This window comes from Piliocolobus tephrosceles, chromosome 10 (assembly GCF_002776525.5).
Source record: "Piliocolobus tephrosceles isolate RC106 chromosome 10, ASM277652v3, whole genome shotgun sequence".
Classification (NCBI taxonomy): Eukaryota; Metazoa; Chordata; class Mammalia; order Primates; family Cercopithecidae; genus Piliocolobus; species Piliocolobus tephrosceles.
Window position 1 is genome coordinate 25,133,715 of NC_045443.1, and position 22,253 is coordinate 25,155,967.

Consider the following 22,253-nt stretch of genomic DNA (forward strand, 5'->3'; position numbering starts at 1 on the left):
TCTCCTGCCTCAGCCTCCCAAGTAGCTGGGACTACAGGCGCCCAACACCACACTCAGCTAATTTTTGTAATTTTAGTAGAGACGGGGATTCACCATATTGGCCAGGCTGGTCTCAAACTCCACCCACCTCGGCCTCCCAAAGTGCTGGGATTACAAGGGTGAGCCACCAAGCCTGGCATTTTTTTTTTTTTTTTTTTTTTTTTTGTATTTTTAGCAGAGATGGGGTTTCCCTATGTTGGCCAGGCAGGTCTCAGGCTTCTAACCTCAAGTAAACTTCGGGCCTCCGCCTCCCAACGTGCTGGAGATTACAGGTGTGCACACCACTGTGCCTGTCAACATTTGTTATTTTATTTAATCCTCACATCATCCATGAGAGGTGGGTTATACTATTACCACTATTTCACAAACAAAAAAACTGAGGCACAGTTTAATAACTTGCTGGGGGTCACTCAATAGCAAAGTGGGGGCTCACACACCTGCAGTCCAGTCCCAGTTTGTGCTTGTAACCATGTGTTACATGGCCTTTCCCTGCAAGGTGCAGGAGAGCTGCAACTTTACCTATTCTTCACCCTCTGATATGGTTTGGCTCTGTGCCCCTACTCAAACCTCACGTGGAATTTTAATCCCTTGGTGTCAGGGGAGGAACCCGGTCGAAGGTGATTGGATCATGGGGGTGAACAGGGAGTGAGTTCTCACTTGAAGTGGCTGTTTTCTGGGGTATACACCAGGGGATCATCCTCTCACACCAGGAAAATTCAGGACACACACACACACACGGAGTTTAGGAGCACAGGTTAATAGGCAGAAGAAGGAAAAAGGAAAACAGCTCTCTCTCTCTAGTAAGAGACAGGGACTTCTGAGAGGAAAGACCGGTGGGTGGTGGATGCATTGGATTTTATAGTCAGGCTTGAAGAGGTGGTGTCTGATTTACATAGGGCTCACAGATTGGTTCAGTCAGGTATGATGTTTACACAGCGCACTGGGAAGGCTGGTTGCCTCACCCTAATCTTATTATGCACATGAATTCTCCTCTTGGCCAGCACCAGCTTGTCTGCACCTTACTGCACACTTGGCTGGCAGAGAAGGAAAGATGGAGCCGCCATCTTGAACCTGTCTGGTTCCTAGTTTCTGCCGGCATTCACCGGTGCAAGCTCCCAGCTTGCTTGTCTATGTATGCAGCTCGACTTTACAGGCTGCTCTTCGTTAGAAAATAATTTGGGTTTTCATTAAAAAGAAAAGCCTTACCAAGGACTCCCGTACCTTCACTACCTTAGCCTAAGTGATTTCTTCTTAACTCCTATATCATCGTAAGATCTGACAGTTTAAAAGTGTGGCACTTCCCCCTTCTCTCTCTCTGTCTCCTGCCACCATGTAAGATGTGCCTTGCTTCCCCGTCACCTTCTGTCATGATTTTAAGTTTCCTGAGGCCTTTCTGGCCATGATGAACTGTAATTCAATTAAACCTCTTTTCTTTGTAAATCACCCAGTCTCAGGTAATTCTTTATAGCAGTGTGAAAATGGACTAATACACCCTCACAGCCTCAAGACCTTGAGCAGTGTCTGATGCTTACGTAATGGCTACTCCTCAAATATTTGTTCAATAAATGCATTATAAGAATCTCAGTTATCCTGAGGCAAGAGAAAAGAAGAGGGTATCTTATTTTTTTGAGACAGAGTTTAACTCTTGTCAATGGGGTGCAGTGGTGCGATCTCGGCTCACCGCAACCTCTGCCTCCCAGGTTCAAGCGATTTTCCTGCCTCAGCCTCCCACGTAGCTGGGACTATAGGTGCACACCACCATTCCCAGCTAATTTTTGTTTTTTGTTTTTTGGTGGTTTTTTTGAGACGGAGTTTCACTCTGTTGCCCAGGCTGGAGTGCAGTGGCACGATCTCGGCTCACTGCAAGCTCCACCTCCTGGGTTCACGTCGTTCTCCTGCCTCAGCCTCCTGAGTAGCTAGGACTACAGGCGCCCACCACCACACCCAGCTAATTTTTTTTTTTTTTTTGTATTTTTAGTAGAGACAGGGTTTCACCGTGTTAGCCAGGATGGTCTCGACCTCCTGACCTCGTGATCTGCCCACTTCGGCCTCCCAAAGTGTTGGGATTACAGGCATGAGCCACCACGCCCAGCCTAATTTTTGTATTTTTAGTAGAGAAAGGGTTTCACCATATTGGCCAGGCTGGTCTCGAACTCCTGACCTCAGGTGATCCACCTGCCTCGGCTTCCCAAAGTGCTGGTTGCAGGGGGATATGAATTTTTCCTGCTTGGCTATCAGTTGTACCACTTGCCACATCTCAGTTTTTTCTACATTTTGGCACCAGCTGCTCTGGTTCTTCCAGTTTTAGGGTCTTTTGATCAAGATATTTTGGTTTCCTCTATAGAAACAAGGCTCCATAACATTCTTCTTCTTCTCGCTCTCTTTCTCTAATTAAGCTATTGCTGTATTAGCACTTGTAAGCTACCCAGTGACTGCAGGACATGACTGCCCCACCCTCTGGTCTGTGCCCAAGGTGAAATGGATGTGGTAGTGATTCTTCCACGGACCAAGTGGATCCAGTGAGTTGCCTGTAGGACATCCAGAAGACTCACTGAAGGAGTGTTGTGGGAAAGAGCAGAAAGCTAGAAACCACCCCTCATTAGCTCTTGAGTCCAGAGAGGAATCCAGCATGCAAAAATGCAGAAAAAGATGATTTGTATTCAGGTGGATATGAAGGCAGGGCATTCTGCAGAGAGTCAGGGAGATGGTCAGAGAGCTTAGGTGGCCAGGAACGAGAGCTCTACATGTGTTTCCACTCATGGAATTAAGGAACTCAGTACCAAGTCCCAACAGAATCAACTCATTCCTCTATAGTTTCCCACACCCCGCCAGGCCCCTAGTCCAAGTCACCATCGTCTCTTTCCTGCATCCCTGCCACAGCCCCTAGCCTACACCACAAGGAACTCACCCTTGGCTTCCTCTCCAGAGCACACTTTCCTGGCAGTGAATCTTCTAATTTTAGCATCTTTTACAAATCAAGTATCTTGAGAATTTCCCAAGTCATCATGTCTTCGTTCCTTTTTCTTAACAGTTCCTACTGCAATTTATCCCTTTTTCCCTGGCATTTTACTATAAAACAGCAAGAGGAAACCAGGCTACACTTTCAATACTTTACTCGGAAAGCTAAGCCAAATATCCAAGTTCAAACAAATTCTGCTTTCCATGTAACCGTAAGACACAATTCCACAGTTTCATTCCACTGTATAACAAGGATCCTTTTTCCTCCAGTTTCCCTAAACATGTTCCCTAAAAAGGGTCCCTAAACAAACCTTTCTCAGCTTTCACCAACAACACATTATGAAAACCTACACTTCTACCAACCTTCTACAATGACTTTGATATTCTCTAAAATGAAACACATTTTCATTACCACGCTCCTCACTTCCAAGTCCTCACCAGCAGGGCCTTTAATATCCCTACTTCTACTAACGGTCTTTCTAAGGCAAGCTAGGCTTTTCCTATCATGCTTCTCAAAATTCTTCCATATGTGGACCAACACTCAATTCAAAAGCCACTTCCACATTGTTTAGGTATTTGTTACCGTAGCACACCATTTCCAGGTACCAAAATCTGTATTTGTTTACTACTGCTATTGTAACACATGACTGCAGACTTTGTGGCCTGAAAGTACACAAAATTATTCTGTTTTTTTTTTTTTTTTTTTTTTTTTTTTGACAAAGTCTCACTCTGTAGCCCAGGCTGGAGTGCAGTGGCGCAATCTCAGCTTACTGCAATCTCTACCTCCCGGGTTCAAGTGATTCTCCTTGATAGGGTTTGAAATCCAGATAGGGTTTCACCATGTTGGCCAGGCTAGTCTCAAACTCCTGACCTCAAGTGATCCGCCCACCTTGGCCTCTCAAAGTGCTGGAATTACAGGCATGAGCCACCAGGCCCAGCGTTGAAACTACCCAAAATTATTATCTTATGGTTCTGGAAGTTCCAAATCAAGGTTTCAGCAGAGCTGCATTCCTTCTGGAGGCTCTAGAGTGAGAATCTGTTTTCTTGGCTTTTCCAGCCTCTATAAGCCACCTGCATTGTTTGGCTCATCCTCATCCTCAGAGCAAGTAATGGAGCTCTTTAAATCTCAATCTCTCTCTCTCTCTCTCTTTCTCTCTCTCTCTCTCTCTCTCACACACACACACCCCTTGCTTCCACTGTGGCATCTCCTTCTCTGATTCTGCTTCTGACCCTCTGCCTCCCTCTTATAAAGACCCTACTGATTATACTGGACCCATTTAGATAATCAAGGATAATCTCTCCATGTCAAGATCCATAACTTAATTAAAATCTGCAAAAATCCCTTTTACCATGAAAGCTTCTAGGGATCAGGCTATGGGCATCCTTGGGGGCTGTGATTCAGCCTACCACATTCACCAACCCCCTATTATGGGCCAAGCATTGGACGACATATTGTTGCACAGTGGTAAAAAACTGGACATGCTATCTGCTCTCAAGAAATGTATGGTCTAGTGGAAGAGTCAGATATCAATCCCAAAATCATACAAATAATCATCCCAATACAATCATTGCAAGTTGAGATGAGGGCACTGAAGGCCTGGGAAACACGGGAGTCCCAACAGTCTCTTTGAGGAAGTAGCATCCAATCTGAGGTTGGCAGGGTGATAAGGCACCGCTGGATGGGGACTCAGAAGAAGACCTTCTAGGCAGAGGCATCAGCAAGTGCAAAGGCCCTGAAGAAAAACAGTTTGGGGGATAAGAGAGGTGGAAACGGCAAAACAAGATGAGACTGTAAAGATGAGAAGGACCAGATCCCCTGGGAACTTCTGGAGCACAGTGGGGACTTTGGGTTTTATTCAAAACATAACAGGAAGAGGTTGAAGAGGTTTTTTGCTTAAAAAACTTTCTTGTTGTTTTTCGTTTGTTTGTTTTTGAGACAGGGTGTCACTCTATGGCCCAGGCTAGAGTGCAGTGACATGATCACAGATCACTGCAGCTCCTCCTGGGCTCAAGTGATCCTCCCACTTCAGCCTCCCAAAGTGCTAGGATTACAGTGCTGGGGCTGTGAGTCACCATGCCCCACCGGGTTGAGGAGTTTTTAAAGCAGGTGACTGATGTGATCACTCTGCTCTGGAGAACAAATTGGGTCTGAGAGACAAATGGGGATGAGAAAAAATAGAAACACATATATTCAGTGAAGAGAAGACAGTGGCCTAAACTGGGCACATCATGGTAGTTAAAATAGATAGGACTGCATAGATGTAAGATAAGTCTTGGGCCAAAAGTGACTCATAAGACTTGAAGGAATTTGGTGTGTGATTCAAAGGTCTGGGATATGGCCATAGGTGTAGCTGGTGTATGAGGAATGTAGCAAATTAACAGAAATGAGAAATTAAAGGGACTAAGATGCCAAGAAGGGGAACAGGCCATCCACATGCACCTTAAAATAAATGGGAAAACAGCACATGGGAGGGAAGAGAGGAGGTAAGTGCTAAAATCTACAGTGGATAATGGGGCCAGAGGGACTGGGATGTTTTCCAGTGATGGTTAGAAGAAGAGAGAGCACAGACTGCTGGTCTGAGTAGCAGAGAGCAGATGCTATGCGAGGAGTCTCATGTGGAAACAGTACTGGGCAGGGTGAAGGGCTTCAGTCCCACTCCTGCCCTGGAAGAGGGGCAGAGAAAATGAGCAGCCTCCACTTGAAAGATTGGCAGAGAAATGACCTCACCTAAGACCAGGAGGAGCAGGAAACACTTAGCGAAGATAAAGTGGAGTGTGGTAATATTGGTTGCAAAGGGTATTGTGGGCAGATTTGAGTGGGAGGGTCTATTGTGGGTCGAGTTAAGAGAGAAAATGCAGAGCATCAAGAGAGTGAAGGTGATGGGGACAATGTGGAAACAGTGACATGGGGAATTTAACTGGTGCTGGGTTGCCAATGCTTAAGTCCCAAGAGTGCATTCCGTGGGGGATGTTGGGTGCTTAGGCCTCTCTGTATTTACCAATGGGCTGGAAGGGTAAGCCCAACAGGCTTTTCCTCAAAGTCTTCTATGATTAGGGAATGAGCAAGTGAGTCTGGGCCCAGGAGTGTGGGGCTGTGTAAAAGTGTTCTTACCGCCGTGTTCATCCAGTCTCCTTTCGTGGTTCTGCTTAAATGTCACCTCCCAATACAGCCTTTCTTAATTTTTGTGACTTGCCTTTCCACATACAGAACCTTGTGCAGACTTCTACTGTAGCACCTACTATATGCACTCTATTGCCTCTACTATTTATTTATTTATTGAGATGCAGTCTTGCTCTGTCACCCAGGCTGGAGTACAGTGGTGTATGCAATCTCGGCTCACTGCAGCCTCCACCTCCCAGGTTCAAGCAATTCTCTGCTTCAGCCTGCTGAGTAGCTGGGATTGCAGGTGCATGCCACCACACCCAGCTAAGTTTTGTATGTTTAGTAGAAACGGGGCTTCACCATGTTGGTCAGGCTGGTCTCAAACTCCTTGCCTCAAGTGATCTGCCTGCCTCGGCCTCCCAAAGTGCTGGGATTACAGGCATGAGCCACCGCAGCTGGTCACCTTTGCTTTTTTTGTATCTCTCCCTAAATAGAATTGTTTCTCAAGAGTGAGAATAATGCTTGAATTATTTCTGTTTTCCTATTACTGGGTACAAAGTCTGGTAGCCTTGGTAGGAGCTACATAAATGTTTAATTAAGTAAAAGTTAGCCATTGTTTGCTAGTCATTATTGTACTATATATATGGTAGATTTGAAGAAAAGTTTAGACACTCTTCATATAATGTTTACTGTGAATCATTACAGTGTGTACACTGTGAAGTATACACATTACATTTAACTTGCTTTCTTAATAGATAATTTTCAGTTAGTTAAATTAAATACAACATTTTGGAAATATTGTCAAAAAATATGTTACTGGTCTTAACTAAAATTTGCTTAAATGGCCGGGTGCAGTGGCTCATGCCTGTAATCCCAGCACTTTGGGAGGCTGATGCAGGCGGACCACCTGAGGTCAGGAGTTCAAGACCAGCCTGGCCAGCATGGCAGAACTCTGTCACTACTAAAAATACAAAAATTAGCCAAGCGTGGTGGCAGGCATCTGTAATCCCAGCTACTCGGTGTGCTGAGGAAAATCTCTTGAACCCGGGAGGCTGGAGATTGCAGTGAGCCGAGATCACACCACTGCACTCCAGCCTGGGTGACAGAGCAAGACTCCGTCTCAAAAAAAAAAATAAAAAATAAAAATAATAAAATAAAATTTGCATAGGTACCAGTATTTCAGATTTTCTTGATAATGGCTCTGGTGTCAAGCTAATTTCATTATAAGGCTTCAATTTTATTTCAATTTTGATTATAATAAACTCACATGTGTCAAAAATCAAATATATAAATATATACAGTGAAAGGCTCAGGGTGACTTTCTCTTTCTTTCTTTCTTTTTTTTTTTTTTTTTTGAGACGGAGTCTTGCTCTGTCGCGGGGACTGGAGTGCAGTGGCCGGATCTCAGCTCACTGCAAGCTCCGCCTCCCAGGTTTACGCCATTCTCCTGCCTCAGCCTCCCGAGTAGCTGGGACTACAGGCGCCCGCCACCTCGCCCGGCTAGTTTTTATATTTTTAGTAGAGACGGGGTTTCACCTTGTTAGCCAGGATGGTCTCGATCTCCTGACCTCGTGATCCGCCTGTCTCGGCCTCCCAAAGTGCTGGGATTACAGGCTTGAGCCACCGCACCCGGCCCAGGGTGACTTTCTTTCTATCTCTACCTGAGAGCTTACTGGTTCTTTCCTCAATTGTTTTCTTAATGTCATTATTTTTTACACCCAATAACTATGCAAATGACTTCCAATCTTTGTAATCACAAACAATGCTGCAATAAATAATCTTGTTCATAAGTCATTTCACATGTGTACAAGTTAATATAAGGCACTTTTGATTAAACTAAATATTAACAATGATGTTGAATCATTAAATCTATTGCAAACTATGCAGTTACGTTAATATGGTTAAAACAGTCTCTCATTTCAAGCTTCGAAGTGTTGTCCTCGAATATCAAGTGGTAGACTGAAGTACTCCTGTACATACTGTTCTAAGAACATTGATCAAGAAGGAAGGTGCCAGTTAACCAGCAAATACAACATTAACACACTCAGTTATTAAGGGGCATAAACTTTATTGACATCTTACATCTATATATTCATGGAACTACTGATGTTATTAATAAAATGTTTGCTGTATGGCCAGGCGTGGTGGCTCACGTCTGTAATCCCAGCACTTTGGGAGGCTGAGGCGTGCAGATCACCTGAGGTCGGGAGTTCAAGACCAGCCTGACAAACATGGAGAAACACTGTCTCTACTAAGAATACAAAATTAGCCATGCGTGGTGGTGCACGCCTGTAATCCCAGCTTCTTGGGAGGCTGAGGCAGGAAAATCACTTGAACCCGGGAGGCAGAGGTTGCAGTGAGCCGAGATCACGCCATTGCACTCCAGCCTGGGTAATAACAAGAGCAAAACTCCGTCTCAAAAAAAAAAATAAATAAAATATTTGCTCTAATGTTACCGAATTTTTAAAAGCCAGTTTAGTTAATATCATGCTTTATAACCAAGTAATGGTTATATGTTATATGATTAATGTTATATGATTTCCTTTAAATAAGCATAAAGACTCATGGAAAACTATCAGCAGAACCAACCATGAATGGTTGATGTGTATAACCAAAAGAAAAAGGAAATAAGTTATCAGGAGACTTTTGAAAGTGAATATAGTAGGTGCCAGAACTCTCCATAGGAAGTTTGAGAAATCCTTTTTCTGGAGGCATTTAAATGGAATAGAACTGAAAGCTAGAAAAATAAACTCAAAAGAACAATCCTTCTTCAGCAGAAGTAAAAGCCCAAAATGACCTAATAGATTTTTTCTTTCAAAATTCTAGGATTCAATGAACACTGCTCTAAGTGCCTCTTTTGTTGGATTTGTTTGTCAGGGTATGCATTCATTAGTTTGCTTAAAAACTGCATTGTTTGCAACAAAGAAAAACATGTTGAACAGTATCGGAATTGGTTAAGATTCCCAAACACATGACTTTGTTCTAGATTCTAAGACCATTCCAAGGATGTTTCCCTTTACATACTGCCTTAATCTGAAAACTAGTGATTGAACAGTCTGGCATTACTGAGTTTGTTCATTATGATTTTTGTGGTGTTCAGTTTACATTCCTATGTAGCATCGTTTTGTATGAATTTTCCTACAATCAATTTAAAATCAACCAGTTGTGTGAGTTTGCCAGTAGATACATATAACAGCTATATGAGTTTGGCAATGGGCATTAAGACCATGTAAATACTTTACTTTTCTCTGTGTTTTTATAATACTCTATCTTTTGGAAGTCAATTAAAGCTTTAACTCTAAAGAAATCCAAGTGTGGAAAGATACATGTACCGTTCAAAAACAGAGAAGTATAAAACAGAATCAATTAATCTGAATCCTGAAAGTTCAGAAACAGGCGCTCGATTTAACTCAACTAATATCTGTAAAGCACCAACAATGGTGCAAGGTTCATGCCAGAGTAGAAGAAAAGGTAAGTGCAGAGGAGTTGCAGCATATGATCAATATCTTACTGGTGCAAGGTTCATGCTAGAACAGAGGAAAAGATAATAAGCACAGTGGAATTAAAGCATTGATCAGTATCTTATTTCCTGACTTCAAAATGTAAATCTATGCATACCTTCCCACCTTTCGCCCATGTTCATTCCACTGCAAAAACATGATCACTGTTCTCACAAGGTGTCTGGGGAGTGGGCTGCATGGTGCGCAATGTGGTGTAAATTATAGATAGGATGGAGGGAATTAAAAACCAGTAAATGTAAATATAAGAACTCATTCTGAGGTAGATCAAATCCTCTATTATGACCAGAGAAATGCATGCACATAGAAGAGGTGAAGGTCGATTTTAAAAAGTCTCATGCACTAAGCTAAACTCAGGAGACAATGGGAAAGCCATCGATTTTGAGTGGTGGAATGAGATCGAACAGCACGTAATGAAAATTAAGCTTCAGACCAGTTGGGAGACTTCTGGAATAATTCAAGCAAGAAGTAATGAGAGCATAAACCAGTATGCACGGCAATGGGAAAGAGAGAACCTGTAGATTCAGAGAAGACAGAGTCCACAGGACATGATACCTGATTGAATATGTAGAATAAGAGAATAAGAAAGAAGTAAAAGACGGTTGGCTGGGCGTGGTGGCTCACACCTGTAAACCCAGCACTTTGGGAGCTCGAGGCGGGAGGATTACTTGAGGTCAAGAGTTCTAGACCAGCCTGGCCAACATGGTGAACCTCATCTCTACTAAAAATACAAAAATACAAAGCCGGGTGTGGTCGTGGGCACCTGTAATCCCAGCTACTGGGGAGGTATGGGGAAAAGAGAGATCAGACTGTTACTGTGTCTATATAGAAAGAAGTAGACATAAGAGACTCCATTTTGTTCTGTATTTGAGATGCTGTTAATCTGTGACCCTACCCACAACCTTGTCCTTGCAAGAGACATGTGCTGTGGTGACTCAAGGTTTAAAGGATTTTGGGCCGTGCAGGGTGTGCTTTGTTAAACAAGTGCCTGAAGGCAGTATGCTTGTGAAAAGTCATCACCATTCTCTTAATCTCAAGTACCCAGGGACATGTACACTGCCAAAGGTCGCAGGGACCTCTGCCTAGGAAAGCTAGGTATTGTCCAAGGTTTCTCCCCATGCGATAGTCTGAAATATGGCCTCAGGGGAAGGGAAAGACCTGATCGCCCCCCAGCCTGACACCCATGAAGGGTCTGTGCTGAGGAGGACTAGTTTAAGAGGAAAGAAGGCCTCTTGGCAGTTGAGATAGAGAAAAGCATCTGTCTCCTGCTCATCCCTGGGCAATGGAACATCTCGGTGTATATAGTGTTCTGTTTACTGAGAAAGGAGAAAACCGCCTTAGGGTGAAAGGTGGGACGTGCTGGCGCAATGCTGCTCTTTGTGCACTAAAAAGGTTTATGGAGATGTTTGCATATGCATATCAAGGCACAGCACTTTTCCTTAAACTTGTGTCACAGAGATCTTTATTCATATGTCTTACTGCTGACCTTCTCCCTACTATGATCCTATTATCCTGTCACTTCCCTTTTTATAAGATGGTAAAGATAATTATCAGTAAATACTAAGGGAACTCAGAGACCGGTGCTGGCGTGGGTCCTCTGTATGCTGAGCGCCAGTCCCCTGGGCCCACTTTTTCTTTCTCTTTACTTTGTCTCTGTGTCTCATTTCTTTTCTCAAGTCTCTCATTCCACCTAACGAGAAACGCCCACAGGTGTGGAGGGGCAGGCCACCCCTTCAGGGAGGCTGAGGCAGGAGAATTGCTTGAACCCAGGAGGTGGAGGTTGCAGTGAGCCAAAATCGTACCACTGCACTCCAGCTGGGGCAACAGAGCAAGACTCTGCCTCAAAAAAAAAAAAAAAAAAAAAAAGGATGACTGGACTTGGGCCAAATATTCACCCTTCCTACAATCAGCTGTGGCTAAGGTGGGGTCACCTGCTAGGAACATGGCCATATTGGCCTTCTCCTTAGACTGGTACCACAGGTAGGGGAAATTATCTAAGTAGGAAGTAGGAAGGCTAGGCACCCCAAACTCCTACACTCCACTAAGAAATTGCATACTAACCTTGGCTAAGAAAACACCCAGACACACTTCCAAACTAGTTGAAGATCAAAGAAATTGGGGTGCAGATGGTATGAACCGAGTTCTATTCTGTGACTATACACTTTAGATCTTGATGAGATGAAACAAAGAAGAAAGTGAAAACTTACGTGCTGTGAACAAATAAACCATTGGTTGTTTATCTCGAACTAAAAGGCAAGTGATTGGAGATTTTCAATATTCAAATGGTAGCATGAAGCTTCTGCTTATATAGTTTCATATCTAAGCTGATTGCAAAGGCAAGAGCCAATAGCTCTCCACTGCTCTGAAAAAACTAAATCATTTCAGTCTTTTCTACCTATCTTCCATGCTATATGCACTCTATTGTCCTGGCTTTAATAACCAATAATTTAGATATAAAACTTTGTGTTTAAATGTGTTTGCACATTTTGCAAGACTGGCCATACTTTTCACAAGATTTATAAACTGGCCAGGTGCAGTGACGGATGCCTGTAATCCCAGCACTTTGGAGGCCAAGGTGGGTGGATCACTGGAGCCCAGGAGTTCAAGACCAGCCAGCACAACATGGAGAAACCCCATCTCTACCAAAAATGCAAAAATTTGCCGGGCGTGGTGGCACATGCCTGTGGTCCCAGCTACTCAGGGGGTTGAGGCAGGAAGATCACTTGAGCCCAGGAGGTTGAAGCTGAAGTAAGCCATGATTATACCACTGCACTCCAGCCTAGGTGACAGAAAGAGACCCTAACTGGAAAAAAAAAAAAAAAAACTTACAAAGCGGTGTCAGACCCAAGAAAGCCTAGAACCTGGAGAGATCAATAGCACAATAGACTAGTAGTCTCTCTACTTTCTCATTTTGCTCTTTTATTTGTATTATTTATTTATTATTAAGCAATTCTAGTAAGTTTTCTGATGCTTTCCTTAGAAGAATGTTTTCAGTTAAAGTAGTTTGCAGCCGGGCACGGTGGCTCACACCTGTAAGTCGAGCACTCTGGGAGGCCGAGGCGGGTGGATCATGAGGTCAGGAGATCGAGACCATCCTGGCTAACATGGTGAAACCGCGTCTCTACTAAAAATACAAAAAATTAGCTGGGCGTGGTGGCGGGCGCCTGCAGGGAGGCTGAGGCAGGAGAATGGCGTGAACCTGGGAGGCGGAGCTTGCAGTGAGCCGAGATTGCACCACTGCACTCCAGCCTGGGCAACAGAGCAAGACTCCGTCTTTAAAAAAAAAATTCTAAAAAAGTAGTTTGCATGATATTTAGAAAATGGAAAGCAAAAGCACCAGTTAAGCAAGGAAGTCCTGCCTCAAACCTGCATGTGTTTCTTCTATAAACACTAGCACTATTCTTGTAAGTATACAGAGCACTCACTGACACTGAAAACCATGGAACCCTGAGTCATGTGTTATGCTTCCCCATGTAGACTTTGCAGCTGTCTTTTAACTCTACCTTTTATCTTCAAAGTTCAAGGAAACATTTATTATGATTTCAAATTCCTGAACTCACATCTAGTCCTAAAGTCAAAACAATATAACTTGGTATCTAAATCAACTGAAATGAATGAAATGCACTTGGCAAAATCACCCTTTTATGTAGTGGTGGAATGCTAACAACTGCCCTGTGGCCATCCTGTGCAAATCCACCCTTGGCCTCATCCCAGGATATACCGAAACTTCGTCTCAACTGTGTCTCTTTGTCAGTCACGTTAAGAGACAGCTGTGGAATGTTTGGGCTAGAATATCCCAACAGGTGCTCCTTCCGTCTCGATTTCTATGGAGTCAAATAGAATTTGATCTGTAATCGTATGTCCAGGCTTCCTAAGTCTTCCTAAAACAGATATCCATTTATAGTCAAAACAGCAAAAACAGTTCTCACACTGAGAGATAAACTGTAAATGCAATTGATCAAACATTCAAATCTACACATTGAAATAAAGAACTGACAAATGAATTGGTTCTTTTTAGATTAAAGACTATTCTTAATGGAACTAGCTGGGTTTCACAAGTATTTCACAACTTTCAATCAAAAAGAGCCAATGTTTTTCAGTATGACTTCGGATTATTACTTGTAATTTCCTCTATTTTTTTCTTTATTGGTCTTCCCTGTTTCCATTCCTCCATTTTCCTGTATTTTTGCGACATAACTGTCTCTTTCTTTCAGATTTTATTTTTCCCATTAATTACTGAACACAAGAAAAATGTTTTGCAAAATAGTCTTTCCCATCAAAAAGGTATGACAGTAGAAAAATGTTTATGTGACATGCTATGCTGTATTCAAAAGGTAGTCTAATTTCTAAGCTATTTTAAGGATATGAGCACTCAATTTTTAGGGGAAAGATAATTTAGCTTTGTGGACTTCAGAGGACAAATTATAAGCATAGTTGAAATTAATGCCTGAACCCTGGTGTTCCAGGAAAGATAGATAGATTCTCCTTTGCCTTCACCATTGACATTGTGAGTCACCGACAAGGTCTTATGATGAAACTGTTTACCAATATTTGCAAAGTCGAGTTTATGAATAAAAGCGTGTAAATGCTTAATTTGAAACATTTAAAAAATGTGAGTTGCACCTCACATTTATGTCTTGGCTGAACTGCATACAATCCCATTACAGTGGCCTGGTCCTCACATTTATGTCTTGGCTGAACTGCATACAATCCCGTCCAGTTGAATGGACGGAGGCTCCGGAAAGGCTATCAGTAGGAACATTTACCATATGTTAGGTGAAATGTATAGACCGTTTGGACAGCTGTTAAGGGGATAATGTTACAATACAAAGGCTGCCTATATTTTTGACCATAAAATGAGCAGATCAGGCATTGTTTCTGTCAGGCCTCTGAGCCCAAGCCAAGCCATCGCATCACCTGTGACTTGCACGTATACACCCAGATGGCCTGAAGTAACTGAAGAATCACAAAAGAAGTGCAAATGCCCTGCCTCGCCTTAACCGATGACATTCCATCACAAAACAAGTGAAAATGGCTGGTCCTTGCCTTAAGCGATGATATTATCTTGTGAAATTCCTTTTCCTGGCTCATCCTGGCTCAAAAAGCTCCCCCAATGAGCACCTTGTAACCCCCACTCCTACCGGCCAGAGAACAGCCCCCCTTTGACTGTAATTTTCCTTTACCTACCCAAATCCTATAAAACGGCCCCAGCCTTATCTCCCTTCGCTGATTTTCTTTTCTAACTCAGCCTGCCTGCACCCAGGTGAAATAAACAGCCCTGTGGCTCACACAAAGCCTGTTTGGTGGTCTCTTCACACGAACGTGCATGACAGTTTCCTCCTGTGCTCAAAAACAATGATAGGATGCCTGTAATCTCAGCACTTTAGGAGGCCGAGATGGGCGGATGGCTTGAGGCCAGGAGTTCCAGACCAGCCTGACCAACATGGCAAAACTCTGTCTTTACAAAAAAAAATACGAAAATTAGCTGGGTGTGGTGGTAATCCCAGCTTCTCAGGAGGCTGAGGCACAAGAATTGCTTGAACCTAGGAGGTGGAGGTTGCAGTGAGTAGAGATCACTCTGCAGCACTCCAGCCTGAGCAACACAAGTGAGATTCTCTCAAAAAATAAAATAAATAAAGAGAGAAAGAGAGAGAGAGAGAAAGAATGAGAGAAAGAAAGAAAGAAAGAAGAAAAAAAGGAAAGAAAGAGAAAGAAAGGAAAGGAAAGAAAAAAGAATGACAGCATCGTATAGAAACCAAAGGGTACCTGGGACAATTATGTCTGTAGTGGAATGTCCCAGATTCTCACTCTCCAATAGAGTAACCAAACCTTCCTGAGCGTAAGGTTGATCATGCCACTGGGTTTCCCTGGTGTGGGTGTCTGTTATTTAAAGAAATTGTGGTTACCAACACTAAAGGGAAACAGAGAAAGTTGTTTATTTTTCAACTTCCTATACCAATTGAGAAGAGGCCAGTTAAAAAAGCTGGCAACCTGAAACCCCAAAAGATGTAACTAGTCGAAAGGCTCAAGATAGCCACCATTTAGAAACAATCTTTCATTTATGCACAGAAATAATGTACTCATAAGCCCAGCCCTCTCAGTTAGGTTAATAACACCACTATCAGCTTTTCAGCTGTTTACTTCCCTTGCTTTATTTCTAGAAACGAGAATAAGGAACAAAATATATAATTATGAAAACAATTGGAATGTCAGCCTACAGACAAAACTGAGACAACATTTATATAAGGAGAGAGTATATTGAAGTCATATTTGAGGACTGCAACTAAGGAAACACCAAATCAAGTTGCCCTGAATATATACAGCAGTTACTAGTGGGTTTTTAAAAGAAAAAAGAGGCAGTTTCTAAGTTGTCTGAGAAGAATTTATATTAAAATAACATAAACTATATAAACTATTGATAGGCTAAACATTGTTTTTTGTATCACAAATTCCAGGAACATAATGAGTGAGGCAGTCAGTCAGGAACAAAATGTCTTTAAATAATTGCTCCCGTGCATGGCTACAGGGGGCGTGGCTGAAGTCTCACACTCCAGTCTCTCTGGGCCTGATAAATTGGTAGTCTTCACAAAGCTCAGATCGCTCTGAGCTATTTTTCTTTTTCAGAGAGTTGCACAACTACTGTCAGAAAGCACATCTTGGTTTCAGTTCACAGTACAAACCTCAGTTGTGATCAAATGTTTTCAACTTCCTTTCAGAATAAGGTTTTAAACTCATTTCAAATAACTAGATCTGGTTCTAATGGGCTGAAAAGCAAGAGAAATTCTTGCGTACAAATGGAAAAAGCTCTTTTTCCCCCTTTCTCTCTGTAGTTCTGAAATCAAATGAAATTACTCATTATTGATACTTATCAGAAGAAAATATTGACCAGCATTTTCTTGTCCTCCCCAACCCCCACCTCTTTTTTTCCTTTTTCTAACCACCACCCTTTTGTTAGGCCAGCTTAACTAGCTTTATATCTCTGAGCCTAGCCTGAGGGGCCACATCCTGTGTCTGGAATGCAAAACCCCTCTCCCCACTAGGCCTCTGGTCTTCCCTACACACACACACACACACACACACACAGACTTCCCTTGCCTCCATGCCATTCACATGTGTATTATTTTAAAATCTCCATCTAAATTTATTAAGTCATAATACAGACTTACCACTTTTGTACACATGCTACTCAGTGTATATGCTATGTTTCTTATCCAGTTGCCCATTCTGTATGTGTCCATCTTAAAATACAAGCTCATGCATGACTTAAGCCTGGAGAATTTGCTGAGGACAAAGGCAGTCAAGATGCCATGTGCAAATAACATTTTTTTAAAAAAATTAAGCTTGTGATAGCAATACATATTTAAGAGGTAAGTAGAAAGATGTTTGAAACATTGTGATAAAACTAACTTAACGGAACCTCCCATACTTCTTCGATCACACCTAGAATACAATCGTTTCCTTCTTAATCTTAGGAAATATCAGGGAACAGAAAAGAGACTACTTGTAGATATCTAGTTTCCCATGTTACAAAAGTACCTTGTGAAAGGGACAGGGGTTTTTGGACCTACAAAAATGTATCATCAGCCACAACTCCACATGGACAGGAAAAAGCTGGAAAAGCAAGACTGTTCATTCTTTTAGTTTTCTCCTTTTACTTACTAAAGCTATAATCAACTAAAGTGTGTTTTTCATCTAAAATGAAACAAGCATGAGGAAGCCAGAAATAGAACCTCAAACTATAGAATAAAGGTTGCATGATCTCCGTTGAATACAAAATACACAGTTTCCACTCGGTTACTGTCTAACTGTAGTGAAAGTTGTTGTTTGGAACAAAGGCGCTATTTACATATTATTTCTTCTGAGTGACACTGTGGTCTGGGATGGGTTGTAGATAAGAGCAGTTGAGAACCATGCTTCATCTCCCTCCTTCGAAACTCCGAAACGTGGCTTTATTTCTACCAGAAGTTCAGATTGCATTATGGTCATCTGAATTCCAAAATATTCGATGGCAAGAATATCTTCTTCGAATTCTTCGAATTCGAATACCCATCCTTCACTTTCCTTAGAAAAAGTTGTTCTTCGGATTTTAAATGCGATTGCAGTTTTCCAGTGTGTGAAACCAGTAAAACAAAACACTCAGCGATGCACATACCTACACCTAAATCATCAGAAATAATAGGCAGCTGGGCTAATTATCCTTCATTAGCAAGATCAGAGCCATAAGGGTGCTCACTGGTTTAACAAATGAATGCCCTTAGGCGTCTATCATTTGTAACTCCTAGAAGCTTTAATTTCCACAAGAAACAAAATAAGACGAGCCTTCTGCTTTTAACAGCGAAAACATCGATTACCCTCCCCCTCTTCACCCGGGTCAACTCTTCCAGCCGCTCCCTCCTGCATCACACACACGCTGCGGGAAAGCCCATTTACAGCCCGGGACACCCCCAGACCTCCTCTCCAAACTTCCCCACCTCCTGTGCATAGGAGGAACTGAGAGAAGCCCCCACTTCCTTTCCAAACTTCACAAGCAGGGGAGGGAGCTGTAGCAGCCTTTTACCTCCGTTCCCAAAAGCGAATGTGAAAAAGTTCCAGAAGGCACATCCTGCGAGCTGAGGTTAAACCCAAATCTGAACAGAATGCACTGACTGTCCCTGCAAACTACGATTGATAAAAAAGATATTGCAGACGTTTGCGGGGGGTATAAGCCATGGTTGTCTCGCCTTCCTCCCCTCCCTACCAACTGTGTTTCTTGGAGAAATCGCCGGTTCGATTCATGCACACATTTTTGTAAAACAGACAAAATCGTAAGTAGTTACCTTCATTGTTGCGTCGGCCACGCGGGAAGCTGGAGCCGAGCGGAGGGCAGATCCCAAGGGTCGCAGCCCCTGACCGCGTGGACCCGGTCTGCGGCTGCAGAGCGCGGTTCCGGCTGCCGCAAGACCTGGGGCAGTGCCCGAGGCGGCGGCGAGTACACGTGGCGGGCGGGATTGCAGACCGGCCCTCTCGCGGCGGAGACTCGAGACCTAGCAGATTGCATCAGCAGGAAGACACTGAGGCTACTCCCCCAGGCCGCCCCCAGATGGTGGAGTCTCTTCCCAGCCCGAAGATTCGGAGCCAGCGCCCAGCCCCGAGCCTCACTCACTTCTCACTCCAGGAGTGCAGCGCGGAGGTGCCAGCGTTGCAAGCAAGTGACACGGTTACCCTCAATCAGTCTCTGTAGGTGCGTACCCGAGTGTGGGAATGCCCGTGTAACATTTATATGGGGAGGTCAAGGAGAAGGAGGAAAGAAACAGATCAGAGGTCAAATGTGATTGCCATTCCCTCATCACTGGCTCCTGCCCACCTCCCTACTGTCCCCAAAGTCACTTTGCTGCATGTTGATAGGACCACGGCACAATCCTGTCCAAAAGTATACATGTATCCCCCGCGGCTACTTTAAATGTACTTTTGCAATAGTCAAGAACATGTGCCTGGTTTGCCAATCCCTTTCCTGGAGTCCCTTAGTCCACCCTCAAATATAACCGTTTTTGCCAATTTATTATGCACATGGGGGAACATTTTTAATCCTTTAATTTGAGCATATAAAATTCTTTATAATGTGAAAGTCCCCTGTATGTTCCCTCCCCACATCTATACAAAGCTCCAGGATTGCTACTTTTCCATGTCCAGCTCCTAGGTCAGCCTCCATGACTACTTAAATGTGCTGCTGGTTGACCTCTGCTCCCTCTCTGTCAAGCTGGCAAACTCCTATTTTTGTAAATTTCAACCCAAGCCTTTACTGTGGAAGCTGCCTCTAATGCCCTCAAACAGAATTGGGCCCTTCGTCTATGTGCTGCACTTTGTCCATATCCTTTCTCAAAATCAATTATTTTATTTTATTATTTTTTAATAGAGATGGGGTCTCACTAAATTGGCCAAGCTGGTCTTGAACTCCTGGCCTCAGCAATCCCCTCACCTCAGCCTCCCAAATTGCCGGGATTACAGATGTGAGCCACTATGCCCAGCTTCTTAATTTTACTTTAATTATTTGTTTGCACAGTTGTCACTTCAGTGGATTATGAGATTCTTAAGGGCAGATCCTTTGTCATATTTATCTCCCATACTGAGTGGCATGTCTTGGAAGAGAGGGAGTGTTGAAAACAAATGTGTCAGTGCTTAATGACTGTTGGTCAGGTGAATGGATGGTTAAATTATGTGTTCAACAAATGTACTAAGTGATTTCTGCATGCTAGGCTGATATATAATAGTGGTGTATAATCTGAAATGTCTCAAAATGGAGCCATTTATGACAAAGGGGTTCAGCCTCCAGGGAAATTTTTGACCCCTCAAAGTGATAAGCATATGTCTGGTGGACTGAGGTGATAAGATAACACCTGCTGTGGCCTGGCACCATTGGCAAGAGAGTAAAGAGAGAGGCAGCTGAGATAACAGCTATGGGCACTTGCAGACGGCTGTGAAAACCGAAAAGTAATGAAAACCTGAAAGTAACTGACCACAGCCAAAATGCTTGCAGAAGTTCTGCCCCTGAGAACTCTGAATCTGTAAGCGTTTAATCAGCCATTGAGTCCTTGTGAACCCTCTGACCCCAGTCAGCGTAAGCACAGCTAGATAGATTTGAATCTGACACTGACATGAGACAGGCAATGTGCAAAATGCTAGGGACTGAATGAGAAACAACAAAAATGTTCTTACCCTCATGAAGCTTATATACTAGTGTGAGAAACAGAAAGCTTTAAATCCGGTAGCAAAATGTCTATCCACTGAGGAATGAATAAATAAAACATGGTATAATCCATACAACGGAATATTATTATATTCCACAATAAAAAGAAATGAAGTACTGATTACATGCTGTGACATGGATGAACTTGAAAACTATGCAAAGTGAAAGAAGCCTCTCACAAATGACTACATATTTTATGATTCCATTTATCTGAAATGTGCAGAACAGGAAAATCCACAGAGACAGAAAACACATGGTCGTTTTCAATCTAGGGACAGGGTGGAATGGAGAGTGAATGCTCATGGGCATCGGATTTCTTTTTGAATTGATCAAAATGTTCTCAAATTAGATTGTGGTAATGGTTACACAACTCTGTGAACACACTAAAAACCACTGAATTATACCCTTTAAATAGGTGAATTGTATGTTATGTGAATTATATCTCAATAAAGATGTTACTTTATGGCCGGGTATGGTGGCTCACACCTGTAATCCGAATACTTTGGAAGGCTGAGGCAGGCAGATCACTTGAGGTCGGGAGTTCAAGACCAGCCTGGCCAACTTGGTGAAACCCCATCTCTACTAAAAATTGGCCGGGCGTGGTGGTGGGGTGCCTGTAATCCCAGCTACTCTCATGGCTGAGTCACAAGAATTGCTTGAACCCAGGAGGCAGAGGATGCTGTGAGCTGAGATGGTGCCACTGCACTCCAGCCTAGGCAATAGAGTGAGACTCAGTCTCAAAAAACAACCGAAACAAAACAAAACAGAAAAACTGGTATCATGTGGTAAATGTTTTGAGAAAGAGTGATAAGGGGATAGAAAATGATGGACTCATAGACATAAATGCATTAATAAGTTCTAGAGCAAGCCTGGCAATTACTCCTAGATCCAGTGACCCCACCCCAAACCCCCCACCCCTACCCAATGCAGGATTTTTCTCAGTTCCTTTGCCACTCAAGGATCTCTGACTGGCAATGACGGAGGCCTAACTTGGGGCACACTACCTGCCACAGGAGGCGCCCTGCACAATTTGTCCGCCTGAGTCAAGTCTGCCTTGCACATCGGTTCCTGAGTTCTTGTCCCATGCCCAAGAAAAATGAAGATGTGCTGAATCAAAGAGTGAGCAAGGCAGGGAGTTTTATTGAGTGATGAAACAGCTTTCAGCAGAGACGAAGCAGGGGTGGTCCCCCTACCCAAAGGCAGGAAAGTCCCCTCCATGAGGCTGAGTCCTGGGGCTTTTTATGGGCTCAGAATAGGAGAGGGGCAGGCAAACAGGAACAGAAATTCTCACTCTGCATCATGGATTTCATCCAGGACCAGCAGTGTGGTCTTTCAGCCTTCAGGCTGTTTTTGGCTTGAAGGTACGATTTCACCTCTGACTCCCTGTCCCTGTCACCTCTGTATAAGGATTCTTTTGATGTTAGCAACAAAGGAAGGGAGAAGGTAGTATATATAAGACAGAAAGAGAGAAAGATAGAGAGAGAAAGAAAGAAAGAAAGAAAGAAAGAAAGAAAGAAAGAAAGAAAGAAAGAAAGAAAGAAAGAAAGAAAGAAAGAAAAAGAAAGAAAGAAAGAAAGAAAGAAAGAAAGAAAGAAAGGGAAAGAAAGAGAAAGAAAGAGAAAGAAAGAAGGAAAGAAGGAAAGAAAGAAAGAAGGAAAGAAAGAGAAAGAACTTGAAGGGAAGTGAGAAAGTTAGGGAATTAATATCCACAGAAGAATATGAGGGCCGGGCATTCACGCCTGTAATCCCAGCACTTTGGGATGTCAAAGTAGAAGTTCAAGACCAGCCTGGGCAACATGGCAAAACCCAGTCTTTATAAAAAATGCAAAAATTAGCTGTTTGTGGTGGTATGTGCCTGCAGTCTAAGCTACTCCCAAGGCTGAGGTGGAAGGATCACTTGAGCCCAGGAGAT

General features: G+C 43.1%; 1 protein-coding gene across 1 annotated transcript in view; it reads right to left on the minus strand.

Moving 5' to 3' along the window:
- Positions 1-18,970, minus strand: part of BCAT1 (branched chain amino acid transaminase 1) — a 137,069-nt gene extending 118,099 nt beyond the window's left edge. Inside the window, exon 1 of the mRNA XM_023209067.1 lies at positions 18,435-18,970. Within this exon, the coding sequence (XP_023064835.1) occupies positions 18,435-18,440 (6 nt within the window). The 5' untranslated portion in view covers positions 18,441-18,970. The remainder of the gene's footprint in view (positions 1-18,434) is intronic.
- Positions 18,971-22,253: the final 3,283 nt, after the last annotated feature.